The 14,143-nt window shown below is 38.2% G+C and overlaps 1 protein-coding gene across 1 annotated transcript; it reads right to left on the bottom strand.

Annotated features, from left to right (window-relative positions):
• Positions 1-4,202: 4,202 nt before the first annotated feature.
• On the bottom strand, positions 4,203-13,665 carry depdc1b (DEP domain containing 1B). Its single transcript, XM_054621827.1, has 11 exons — positions 13,481-13,665; positions 10,948-11,213; positions 10,699-10,843; positions 10,089-10,216; positions 9,409-9,539; positions 9,275-9,322; positions 8,717-8,857; positions 8,414-8,580; positions 7,903-8,079; positions 5,975-6,157; positions 4,203-5,734 (listed from the first exon to the last, which is right to left on the bottom strand). Exons 1-11 carry the CDS (start codon positions 13,526-13,528, stop codon positions 5,570-5,572), a joined length of 1,599 nt encoding a protein of 532 aa, XP_054477802.1. The 5' UTR covers positions 13,529-13,665; the 3' UTR covers positions 4,203-5,569.
• Positions 13,666-14,143: the final 478 nt, after the last annotated feature.

Below are 14,143 nucleotides of genomic sequence, written 5' to 3' on the forward strand. Positions count from 1 at the left end.
TTCATTTTTAGACTATTTCACAAGTTACCCTATTTAGGATATATTTGAGATAAAATATATTTATTACATTTTTTAATATATCCCTACACGGCATACGCCACCCAAAAATCTATTCTCAAATTTAACACTTTCAAATTTGTTTGAAGTTTCTTCAAATATTTATCAGTTACTTTTTTAAATCCACATTGAACCACTGAGGTCCAATGAGGTCCACTGCCAAAATAATCAGAGCCCACATGGCCAAATGCCAAGTTACCATATGACCGGTTGTTGACAAACAGTGAAACATTTTAAATGGCTATTTTTGGAAACAGAGACCGGCGCAGTGCTCATGCCACATGAAACTCAGCGTGGCTACATTACATCACTTCCAGCATTCTTCATACAGAACAATGAGGGCAAAAGAAACAGCATCTCTGGACTGTTTTAACCGAATATTCTCTGGTCTGGTTCAGCTAAAAACACAAAACTGACTGAATCTGTAAACACTTCCCTTCACTCTTCAATGTCTTGGCATGTTTGTTCTATAGTCCTCGCTGGTCACTAACTATGGTTGCTTAAGGTAGAGATATTGAGAAAGGCCATTGCGTTCGAAGAGAGTTCTTCTTCGCCCCTTACGTTTGCTTTGTTAATCACGCTGGTTGCTGCAGCAACAGAAGCACTATGGATCTTGTCGATGTTAATGTGGTCTTGATGATTCAGATTTCACACTAGAACTGCATAGAAAGATAATAATTCATAACTGTCCTTTCATTAAAAAACTAATAAACTCATTCTGCCTTCATTAAAGAAATACAATCCTGAAGAATACTCGCTCCATCTCATGTTTTTTTGGTCATCTATTACATAATGCTTCTTTATTTCTTTCTCAAGAAGAAATTACTAATCTTACAATCAGACTTGGAGATCAGCACAAAAGCTCAGAGCCACTCAGGTTGTGTTTTTTAACATCACAAAAAGATGAGAGACAAAAAGCACTCTCTTTGCACGCAGAAGGAAGAAACACCCGGCCGAAGCAGATCAACACGTAGACTTAAAAATAACTCACTCACAAACACGGTGCTCACTCTACCCACATGCACAGCCTCATTTCCTCTAAATTTTCTGTTATCTAATTGACACTGATGGAGGGAGAATGGGTTCAAGTTCAGCTTCACTGAGCAGCTGTGCCGACTGGAGATAGAATATCCAAATATATTAGAGAGTCGGATTTAAAAGGTCTACGTGTGTGTATTGCAGAATTAAATATTTGAAATGATTCATTAGAATGCATATAAACCATTAATTCCCTGAAACTTCCACATCCCTAATTCACTTCATTTGTAACTATTGTTGCCAGTCTCATATTAGCTTCTACAGTGTGCATACTTGTGCTTAAGCTGTCTGTTAAATGCAAGGTAAGCACAAGCATTATGCAAAATAGAATTATTTGCTTCCAAACTTTCCGGAAAATGATGTGCATTAGGTTTTATTTTCCCTTTCTGTGCCTTTTTGGGTTTACTTAATTCTCTGCCAATAGTAACAGTAAAAAATATGGTGCATTCATTAGTCCAAGATAAAGAAGCAGAAAATCAGTTTCAATGCCTCTGCAGAGAAGGTTTGCACCATGCTGTGAATGTTTGTGTTCTTGTAATTATGACGGATGCATGATTTGTGGAACCATGGTTAGCGTGCAGCGCGTTTAAACCGGAATCAATTCAGATATATATTTTTCTTAATTAAGGATAAGTGAATTTCACTTAAACATCATGTGTCTGCTGCTGGCAAAAACAAACTACAATCAAGAAGCAACAGCAAAGTTAATCCAACAAAGTAGTGTTGGCAGCACTACAATAACTGGCAACCAATATATAATTTTCTTTTATATATATATATATATATATATATATATATATATATATATATATATTTGTGCACTTGATGGTACAATATTACAAATACAGCATGATTTGCTTTCTCCCTTTGTTATACTGCTTAAAGGTCCAGAGCAAAAGACCAGAGGGAAAAAGCAATTACCACAGCTTCATGTCTATTCCCAGAAAAGCATTAGGGAAACAGCATGGGCTTTCCCGACGGGTGAGCGTGGTCTTACTCACTGACACACAATACCAAAAAAATAGGGCACATGCGACTTTGACAGCCTCAGAACTGCTGAAGACCGATATGAAACATAACTCCCTCTCCTCCCACACAATCAAGAGTAATCGACGTATTGGCAATCTGGCCTGCATCTGTGAGCGCGAGTTAAAGCACACAAATAAAAAACATATATGAGCTTCATGAGAGAACAAATTGCATACAACGGAGGACCATCTTTAACCCAGGACATTGAGCCTTTAGTACCAACGTTTTCAGTCACTGTTATACAGTCATGTCTGAAAAAAATCAGAGCATGTGCGCGAGTGTCTAGTTACAATAAAGAAAGAACCCTGATGACGGCGTTAATTCCCTCTTCTTCACTCCCCCGCTGAGGCATCAGCTACTCCCAGTTACCCTGAATGGAATACCTAAGGCAGGAATGTTAAAGATCTGATAATACTTGAAGCATAATGACCATAGTCCTCTCCACGCCACCATTCATTAGAGTCCTGTGATCAAGTTTTTTATTTTTTATACAACCATATCATTAGCAGCAGGAGATCTGAAATAATAATAGGTAACAGCTACATTTAAGGCTAGTTCAATATCTCTATATCTCTCTATATATTATAATCTAGTTATAATCTACAACAGAGGGGAGATGGGTTTCTTTAAGCTAACAACAAAGGCGCATGTGCATTAGTCTGCATCTGGTGCATCGTTCTCATCAAAATAAAGTTTTAAATCAACATGCACAGTGCACAATTTAGCGCTAAGTTATAATTGTGATGTCCAGTTGGTCACACACACAGTGCTTGAGGGTATTGATGGGTTAGCTTTAAGGTGTGTTCACACTAAATTAAGTAAATTGTATAGGCAGCATGTTCAGGAAGGTGCAAATTAAGGCCTCATACACCTCAAAAACTAATGGATGGATTGCCATGTTATTTGGTACTTATGTTCATGGCCCCATGAATCGTTCATGGCCTTGCATCTAGCAGTTAAAGCCTTCCCTCTTTGATGATTCCTTAATGTCTAAACAGGCTGTGTAGTGGGAGCGTTCAGGTACAGCACTGTGCTTAAGTCAACCGCATGTTAGAGCGCAGAGATCCATACAAAATCCCTGTTGTTGCTTGCATTAAAAAGACTTGAATCCTTAAATGGCAAGCTGTAATGATTAAAATAGAATCAACCTGTTCCGTCAGCTGAACCACTTCCTGTGTACACAAACTATTGTTTGTGGTAAACAAGAATGTGTGCCTGTGAACACTGAGTCAACAATACAGGCTTTGCCAGTTTTCTCTATCGCCGTCTCATTTTTCTAAACATAACTTTGTGCCACAAAAATGAGTTGGAAGATGCCATTAACGCATATAAATTGTAAACACAGCAGCTTCGACAGAGCGAATCGTGTACTAAAGTTTTCTTTCCACCTCCACAAATGCGCCTCAGTGTTTACTGTGTCAGCTGCTGACTTGCAACTCTTTTTGCCACCACACAAAATAATTAACCCCCCCCTCGCTGTCACGCAAATTAATATTGCTAAATAATGATAAAAAAGGGTGCACTATTTCTTAGCAAAAGAAAAAAAATCCAGAAATGTTGTATAAAAGCAATATTTGAGGCCCTGCTATACTATTCTGCTGCTGTGTTGTATATGTCATATAGATCATTAAGTCTGCTACATGTACTATCAAAGAATACAAACTCGTATTCCTTATTCAGGATAAAGTACTAAAAGTACTAATACAATGATGGGATATTAATGACTCAATTTTTTTCCTCTTTAAAATGTTACGCGTTCTCCAGACTCGGCCTGAACCAAAAACAGAAATCAGACTTCAATCACCAACAATAAACTGTGCCTGTTATGTATTTGCAGTGTTATTACTGCTCTACAGGAGGTGATGATGCACAGGAAATTACACCGAATGAAACGCTGGAGTGCTGTGCTGGAGGAGGCAGTTTTCGTATCGTGTGTCAGTTACATCAAATCAATATGGCCGGTGTGTAAAATAACAAATCATCCCTCATATATAACTAGTTATAACCCCAGTGAAAAAGAAAAAAATTGTTACATTTGCCAATTAGCATGTTTATAGGAAAATCAGCATCAACATGAATTCACTTTTATCCTGTAGTATTTTATTCCAGCGCAGAGCAACAATTCAAGTGTAGCAGTTATTCCAGCATTATTACATTTGTTCAAGGGCATTTATAGAAAACATTTAGCATTATCACTTATTATATAAAAAACAATATCAAGTCAAATTAAGTGAAAAACAACCTGATTGACATGACAGAACAGCACAAAATATGTTGAAAACAGTATACAATGACTATTTGACACTGAAATATGTACCAATCAAGACAAATTCTTATAAACAGATTAAAAACAAGTAAAAACATGAAATGAGTTGTTTCGAGAGTGCACATTCAGCAGGACCCGTCAAGTAAGGCGTATGAAGGTTAAGACAGTAAGGACATTTTGTAGCAAGTGAAATGTTTGCTTTAGCCTCGTTTTCCCTGTTCTGAGATACGATTTAGCAGATAAATATTAAAAAAATGTAGTAGTGCACATTTCGCGAGAATTGAATCTACAATTTCCAGCCACATCATGAAGATTTTCCCTCATTTGTTACAAATACAATTAACAGCTGAAGCTCAACTAGAGCTTCTCAGTTATGTAACACGCACACTCCCTCTCTTAGCAAACACTTGATATGTTCATTGATATTACGGAACTGTTTAAGTGACAAAAGATATACATATATTTTAGATTAGGCTGAGTTGCCTAGATACAACATAACAATGACAATTCTATCAAAAAGTAATCACAAAAATCTCATGAAATTACATAATCTGTTTGAAGACCGATTCATACCAAGAAATGCATCTGAATATTTTTGTTATAGTGCAAAACTATACATCTATAGAAATGTTTTCAGAGTATGATGCACTTGATCATTAACTTTTCACAACATATAATGTTAACACCTAACGACCTATTAATACTTTTGAAATTAATTTCATTCAATTTAGTTACAGGGAGGACAATGTCAGTCACTGCCATCCCTTATTAGATCTTTCTAACATACAGTATCTTAGAAAAATGTACCAAGACACAATTTTTGAACAACTATGATATAAATTTTAAGAAACATCAGTGGTTCTTACAGTTTTAGTGTACCATCATTTACTTTGTTCAAGTTTTCTAGCAACCAAGTAAAATTTATTTTTTTAAAGGATCAGTTCAACCATCCACAGTTATTTTTTGCAGATTGCACTATGTGTCAGTGGGAATGTACGATTTTTATTATTATTATTATTATCGTGCATTTGTGTAAACTGAACTCTTAGTTTAACAGTGCTTTTCTTGTGAACAAAATTGTGGTCAGGGCACCGTAACAGCCACATTGTTCCTTGTCTCATGACGCTAAGGTTGAGTTCTGTGTACAGCCTGAAGTATTGATGTGTAAGTGGTGGCGGATCAAGCCCTAAAACTCCAGCTCCTCTGAAAGGGCTGGAATGGTTTCTTGAGGTTGAAGAACATGAGATGAGGTTTGAGCCGTGGAGTTTTCTCTGGTAAAACGGCCGCTTTGCTTTCCTCAGTGGGAAATCGATTGTGGTAGACTTCTGGGTACGACCTCTGGAACTGATAAGGGGAGGATATTACTATACAATGCATTCACACCAAAGACAGACTGTGGGGATCACAGCTTTTTACTCACCTAAACATATTAAAAATACAAGTCTTTGAACATACAGCCACATTCTTTAACACAAACGGCTCATAAGTACATTTACAGGATATTGCTGATTATAGTTTATAGTAGTAGTCTGATTTTGACCCTCATATATTTAAAGAGGCATATTCAAAATAGTAAAACCTTACCTGTTTAAGCCGTTTCCTTTTGTCCTTGGCAGGAAGTTCCTTGTCTGCAATCAGGCCTTCAAGCAGCACCTGCAGAGGGGTCTGGGTTCCTATCACCTTCGGCTCCTCAGACTCCACCCTTCTGATTTGTTTAAAAAACGCTGGAGATGCGCTGAAGTCTGTATCTGAACCTGCATATTTGATCTGATGGAAGACACAAAGGAATGAACATAATAAGTAATTCATTGAAAAAAAAAACTATGATATTGTGAATATCAGCTCTTCTGCTTTTTAAAAATAACAAAGTACATATGGAATTTCTTTATTTACTGCATAATCATCATGATTAATGTCATGAGCTCACATTACAACTCAAAACCATAAGTTCTGATGCAAAATATAAACAAAAACTGCAACCAATAACCCAACCTACTGAATTACCTAGCTAGTAAATACAGCATATCTGTGACATTAACACACAGTACTTTTTTGAGGATTCATTTTTATATTTGAGGACCTAGCCTCTCAGCAGCTGTACTGTAATACCATACAGTGGGTAGCTGGTTATGCCTATATAATCCCCAGAATTGATCAATGTGGATAATTGATATGACAAATACCGAATGAATAAGATATTAAGTGTGTAGCGTGGTTAAAGTTTTCTAATCACATTAACAGCATTCAGATAGGATGAAATTATGTTTTCAGTCCTCTTCACAGCATGGAACGTGTAAGCTTATGCATCCAGTGTTTGGCTAAAAGATAAAAATCAATCATCCGTAGGCCAAACAATTTAGAACACAGGCTGTTAATACAGTCTGTGCTCGGGGGATAAACAAATTAAATTTAAGACTAAACTACAATGAAATTTAAGACCAAACCACGAGACAACAAAGCGCACAGGCTACCGGACATTTTCTGACATGCACACATCAATATGAACCAACTGTGCACAGAGGAATAAAATAGGAGAAGGGCCCCTCTAACTACATGAGCGCGATGGAGAAGGCAGACAAAAAAAAAAAAACCCAACAACTATGGATTAAAGCGTGGATTCTGATATTGTATGGCGTTTCCCATAGCAACAGATATGAACCAGATATAGGAACACCAGGTTTCAGTGCAGCAGTGAAATTTGGATTAGAAATAATACTTTCATTTAATATTATTGATGTTTGAACTAAATTATGCAAATGCCTCCGTGTCATATTGTCATATACAGTAGTCAATTTAATTTCATCCCATGATCATTCTGCAATTATTCTGCTAACCGGCTGCCCTCACCTCCAATCCATCTCAGTTTACCACAAAAGCAAACCTGTAGAATTTATTTTGCCAGACGGGACACTAAATCAACAACTATTTATTGGACTTGTTTTAGTAGTTGATGGTAATGCCTCTAGCTAGTGCAACAAGTGTTTCCACTCACAGTAACTTAGAGATGTATGTAATATCCTGATGTAATATGGCTTTAATTAATACCAAAACTTACCAGTGACTGTAACAATTTTCCACACAGTGCTTGACAAGATGACGGAATCAATTGGGCACATTGTCTTCACAAATGATTAGAGATGCACCGATTGATCGGTCAGTTGTCAGATGATGGTTTTAAAACAGACCATACAGCCAGCAGACAGTTAGCCCACACACACACACACACACACACACACACACACACACACACACACACACACACACACACACACACACACACACACACACACACACACACACACACACACACACACACACACACACACACACACACACACCAAGTTCTTCAGTGCGAGTGAAGAAGACATAAAGCTCCCAATTTGGAAAGTAAAACATGTTAGATAAAGTGTGATTTACTGAAAATCATTTTCAGTTGGATTTTATTTGTCAAGTGCCCTTGAGCACTTTTATTTTTATATTTGCTTGAGTGAGAGTTAGAGTAGGGTACTGACTTGAACTCTTTTGAGGTGGGACAGGTGCTCCTCAACCTGGCAACGCAGCTTGGAAGGAACTTGAAAGATGGTGTTGTGGTGCTCCATCATAAAGATCACCAGCTTGGTGGCAAGCAGCTCATCCAGGTCCATCTCATCCACTGAGCCCAGGACGCAGTGTGAGAACATCTGCACCATCTAGACAGAGACCACAACAGGGGAAGGATTAAAAATGACCTTCCAGTTACACTTTGCGAGGATTATGGACACATATTTCCCATAGCTCCTCTCTGCCCATAAGCCTGCATGTTTTTTCCTTGTCTCACTCAGAAAAATCCAATACAAACATAAGAATCGTTGGCAAATAAAACTTCCCTTACACAATAAAAAAGTGATATAAAGGTAGTATTAATCTCAGGCCTATCATATTGTTTGTTGATTACACTGTGTCCATGCTGTACCATGCTGATACATGGGAATTCCCAACAATCCTAGTCTCCCTTAATAACAAACAACTGTTAGATATGTGTACCAGTGTGCGGGTAGCAATGGTGTCATTGAGTGGAGGCATGTGGGGATTCTGGCAGACCCGGGCCATTAGACGCATCAAAAGCTGGAGGCGTCTTCGGTTGGGCGGCGGCAGTAGGAGACAGCTGACTTGAAGAGCCTCAGTGGCTACTTGCTGCTCGTGCAGCAGACCTGCAGAGATATGAGGAGAGAAGAGTCCTGATCCTGAGGGCAAACATACGGGCTGGACACAAACTGAAAACCAGCAACTGTTTATCTGTAGCAGTGGAGAAATATCAGTCGTGGATTCACATGGTGAGGCACTCACTGAGAATGTTGACAAAGACTTCATAGAGATGGAAAGTCAGCAGGGGTTCTTTGAGTCTCTGAAAGTAATCTGCTACTGTTTTCAGAACATCCCTCTCAAAACCCGGGTACACTGGCTGTTTGCTTCCGTTGCCATTAGGCCCTGAGAGAGAAAACAAGTGCAGTTTTTAGGAACAAAACAAAAAGATATATAGTGTTAACCCAAGTAAATGTCGAATACATGCACATAAACACCCAGAATGGTGATTAAGTTTTTATGGTGTTATACGTGCTCACTCAAATACATACATACATTCAGATAATGTATAAACATTTAAAGACAAAGTGAGCCTTCAGCCATCTGGAAAATATGGCACCTACTCTTTCAAAAAGATCATTAGTGAAAACAGTTACCATGTAGCTTTATCTTACAGACTGGAGGCTTCATCAATCTTTTAAGAGATTTTACTTTTGTCCTTCAGGTCCTTGGACCGACTGCAGTCCCAGTCCCAAAGCAGATGGTGATTTTTGTTGTTTTTACAACAGTTATTTTTAAAGCGAGCATAAAATGTATACTTACAATTGGCGAGACATTTCATTGCTGATACCACCCAATATGGCATGTCCTCTGGAGATGAGAGAGATATGTGAGACATTATATACAAGTTGGAACAAAACAAATGTTTTTCTAATTGTGAATCAATTGCATTTTACCGGCTTTGTTCTCCAAAACGACTATGCCCGTCTTATTTACGCTGAACACATTGTGAACAATGTGCTTGCCGTTGACATGCGTGTGGTTTAAAACGCCATCCAATGACTGCAGCCCCAGCACTCTCTGTAAACTAAAAAAAGAGTTTGCATCAATTATCTGGAGCAGTGGTTCCCAAACTGGGTGCTGCGTCACTCTGGGGTGACTTGAGTCTTTTAATAACGTGTCAAAACATAAAAACATTTAATGATATTTTTCCAAACATGTCAAAACACAACAAGAAAAAAAAAGCAACTATTATTCAATTCCAGTTTAATAGCAGTTATGTCGTAGATAAAGACGTGATAATTAACGGTTACCAGTTGTCATAGTAACACAACACACTTTCCGGCTAAGGAGTTTTTTCCAAGAGCACAGCAGTCAGAAAATTTGTGACTGTCAGAGCAAATAATTGGTAATTGGTTAGCCCTATATTATTATCTTTATTTCATAAAACACAACATTATACTACAACAAGCATCCGTGTTAAACAGTATATGCATGCTGTAAATATGTTGCCATGACAAAACATTTATTTTGAAGGAGTGCCGTAGCTTAAGAAAAAAGTCTTGGAACTACTGACCAAAAGATACAAACATGAACAGAGAAATGGTCTAATAAGTGATGTAAAAGGGTTACATACTGTGCAACTGTCATTGATTTCCAGATGTTGTCCACTTGCTTCGGAGTTATCTCTTTCCTTCGTATGAGCTTGCATTCATGTACATCCCCAATAGCTACACTGTGTCTTTTATTCCACAAATCTGAGGTCTGATCAAAAAGGAACAGAGACATGAATGTAAATGTTCACAGTGACAGAAAGATAGAAAGTCATGTTTAATAACAAGCCAAAACAAACTATTACTATTACTACCATGGTTAAACTTTGTAAAAGGAGTACTTTTCAATTGTTGTTGATATTGTGTAAATATGAACTCAAGGGTAATGGTATGGTTCATAATGTACTTTGTACAGTAATGTATAACACTATGTTGCTTTTTGTTTTAGACTACAGAAGCAGTCTGAACAGTATTTTCTGCTGGGCTCTTGAACTGCATTACATTAAACAGACCTTTGATTTTACCGTTTCAGTAAACTTGAGTAGAGAATGATGTAAATGACTGATCACAGTGGTAACTGAAAGAAGTTGGATTCTTAAAATGTCTCAACTGGCCATTTGCTTACACACGTCAAGCACAGCATGAGTCTTAGCGAGCAGTAGAGGAGCAGAAACACCTCTTTCTCTTTCTCACCACGACAGAAGACTTCAGGGGGGCCATGTTGTCCCGCTGAGGTAATTCTTCATAGTCATCCCAGCGTATCAGTCTAGGAAGGTCACTGCTATCTCTCAAAAGAGGCCTCGTTGGATAAGACTTCAGGGGGGACGAGGTGGGGAACCTGGAGAGAAAGTCAACAGCACTGGGCTCAGCCAAAGGAACAAACTGAGAGGATGCAGCAACAACGCCAACAGTGAGTTACACTACAGGATGACACAACAGTACCTGTACAGATGACCATTGTCCTCAAAGTCCTCTGTCCCATGGCGTCCTTTGATGTCTTCAATGACGTGGGCCTTGAGGAACTTCCTGAGCAGCTGCAGAGTCTGGTTGCGCGTTACCTCAGGCCCAAAGTTGTAGTTTCGCCTCAGCAGCTCATGCAGATAATCCACAGCCTCAGATCCTGCGAAACTGCAATCATAGTAGCGGAAGTGCGCCCAGTGCCTTCTCAGCGGCATGCCTCCACGGAAGAGTTTAATCGTTTCATTCCACTGCATTAAAAAGGGAAACAATCTTGAGTGCTAAATGTTGTAAAACATTTGTCACAGACAAGGTAGAGCGCTCATACGAGGTAGAGCGCTCGTCCCGTAACCACAAGGTTGGTGGTTCGAACCCCTTTTGAGTCACCATGCCGAGGTGTCCTTGAGCAAGACACCTAACCCCAAGTTGCTCCCCGGGCGCTTCTTAGCAGCCCACTGCTCCTCCGGGATGGGTCAAATGCAGGGAATTGTAATTTCCCCCATTGTGGGACTAATAAAGGCTTAATTATTATTATTATTATTAATATACTGTTAAGATATGGCTAAAGATATTTCACTGAAGCTACAACTCTGATTGAGCCCTGATACCATCAGTTTATACATTCATCAAGTCCGTGTTTTCAATGTTATGAAAGCAGTTTGGAAGATGTTTCTAGTTACTTTACAAAATGGTGCATACAACATAAAAGCAGCTGAAAACAAAAATATACAGTCCTACGGAATAAAAAGAATACTGCACATGTTCTTCATACTATAGACTAGATTTATACTGCAACATCAAATCTGTGCACAAAACAGTCACCACTGTCTCTCTCAATAGTGATAAAACAAAGAGACACAGGATCCAGGCCACACTCATCTAGTCACCAAAAAGTTAGCAGATATAGAACACGATGTCCTCCTTAAAGTGTTCTGGATGGTGCAGGGTTTGTAGATTATCAGATCTCCCAAATGGGCAGTGAAAAAAAAAGATGGAAGTAGAAAAAAGCAGAGAGATAGAGAGAGAGAATTAATCGACACAAGGACATTACAACCCAGGAGAGTAACTACTTGAAGCAAATGCTCCCCACTCTGGCTGGCCTGAATTTTGAATAGAGCTAAACTTTATAAAACTTAAGACAAGTAAAAGCCAAGAAGCTAGCCTTGAGCCTAATGGGAAAAGAGACAGGACAGTTGTGTCCTATGTCTATGCATGTTGCTCCCCTTCATAGGTATTTTTGGGGCAGCAGGTGTGAATGTTATCGCTTTTTCAGTTTCTTATCTGAGAAAAAATGGCTCTGGGACATTTAATGCCATTACCTATGTATTGGAACCTTTGTTGAGAATACACCTTAATAAACTGCATTTTTATACCAGATGGCACAAATGCGATATACAACAGCTGAAAAGGAAAGACAGAAGCCTAAAAACAAACATACTGTAGCAGAATGAACTGGACAGAAACATATAGTATGGTCATTCTTGTTTTTTTTCAAGTGCACTGGCAAACGCTGTATCTTATATTTCTTGATGATTTTCAGTAGATTCTTGATGCTGGGCATTGGCCCTTTTTTTTTAATTAAGATTTTGACAAGAAAGGAACAGGTGCAAATAATAAAATGAATGATGGCTTAAAATTTCCATTTGGCTGGTTTGGTGCCAGGGTCCTGCTATTGTGCCAATGGAAATTTTCAGTATAAAGCATCTATTGTTAACGATATTAGAAAACACACCTGTGCCTTTCTTAAAATGACAAGTGAAAATGTCTGCTATGAAAAAGGCTTACAGGAAAGCCTTAAATAACAAGGGTGAGTGTATTAGCGTTAAGTGAATTAACACACTAGCATTATTCAAATTGGCCTTTAAAAATAAAAAAGTACAGCCTGATGTTCATATGGTGTGCTCTGATATAGCACGTTGCAACAATCACATAAATGCAGTATATGATTTTGTTCACAACATGCATACATGTAGAAACACCTAGTTAACATAACAGCATGCGAGTTATGATGGTTTTACGTGAAATTAAAAAAGAAGGTCATGCACATGATGCATTAACACGATTAACGTCAGTTCAGATAGGTAGTGTTACTCTAAATGTAGATGAGGTTATTGAAAACGCTTTACGACACTGCTGCAACGTTGAGAAAGACTCGCAACACAATGAAAACATAAAAGGTTAACATTGCAAGTGTTTGTGCTACTATGGTCACACTTTAAGAGCCGTTTTGCGAGCCAGCCTTTTGTTGTGAGGACAAAACGCTTGAATTCCCTGCTCAAGTAAGTAAAACAACCATGAGCTAAACTAGGGTTGATACGTTGAATTTACGTTACATTTAGGACTAAGGTAAGCTTCAAAGTATGGTAACGTTTTCGCCTGCTAAATGCATAAATGTAAAATAACAAGGCAATACACGTGATCTACTCTAAAACAAACTGTACGCATTTATTTGAGCTATTTAAAAGGTAACATTAACTTCACTTTGTGTACGCCTTGATAACGTTATCAACAGACTCACCAGCTTGGTTGCCCTGTACGGACCCGGTCCAATGACTTTACCGTCCATTCCGAAAATAAAAAAAACCCCACTTCCCTCGTATTAAAACATGAAGATATATAACTTTTACAAGCTTTTCACAAGCTTTGGCTGCCGATGAAAAGTTGCTCTACGAGAGTATCTCAACAGGAACGTTGCTGCCAACTTTGAATCTCCTGCGTCAGTGCGTCACATCATCTGAACGACGTGATTAGGCAGCGGGCTGGTCAGGTGACCACAAAGGAATGCAGCATTTCTGAATGGAGGTTTAGAGAGACATCATTGTTCTGCTGCTACAACTTCTACCACTGCTACTACTTCTGCTAGAGGCTACAATAACAACAATTATACTACTACTAATAATTAACTTTTACTTTTGAGAATAGGTTTTAAAAAAAAAAAGATTTACACAAGGATCATATAAACACACACAACAATCTTTGAAAGTCCCAATAAATAAATAAAACCTTTTTTATTTTATTTGAATGTACCATTTACCTGAGGAATTAGCAAACAGACTTTAAAGAATACCTCAGGTATTATCTTCATTTTTATAGAATAAGGGAAACTTTATGTATACATTTTGCCAAACTTGCTATTTATCACGTGGACAGATTTTTCACAGTCAACTCTCCTTCATTTTCA

The sequence above is a fragment of the Anoplopoma fimbria genome, chromosome 20, assembly GCF_027596085.1.
Source record: "Anoplopoma fimbria isolate UVic2021 breed Golden Eagle Sablefish chromosome 20, Afim_UVic_2022, whole genome shotgun sequence".
NCBI lineage: Eukaryota > Metazoa > Chordata > Actinopteri > Perciformes > Anoplopomatidae > Anoplopoma > Anoplopoma fimbria.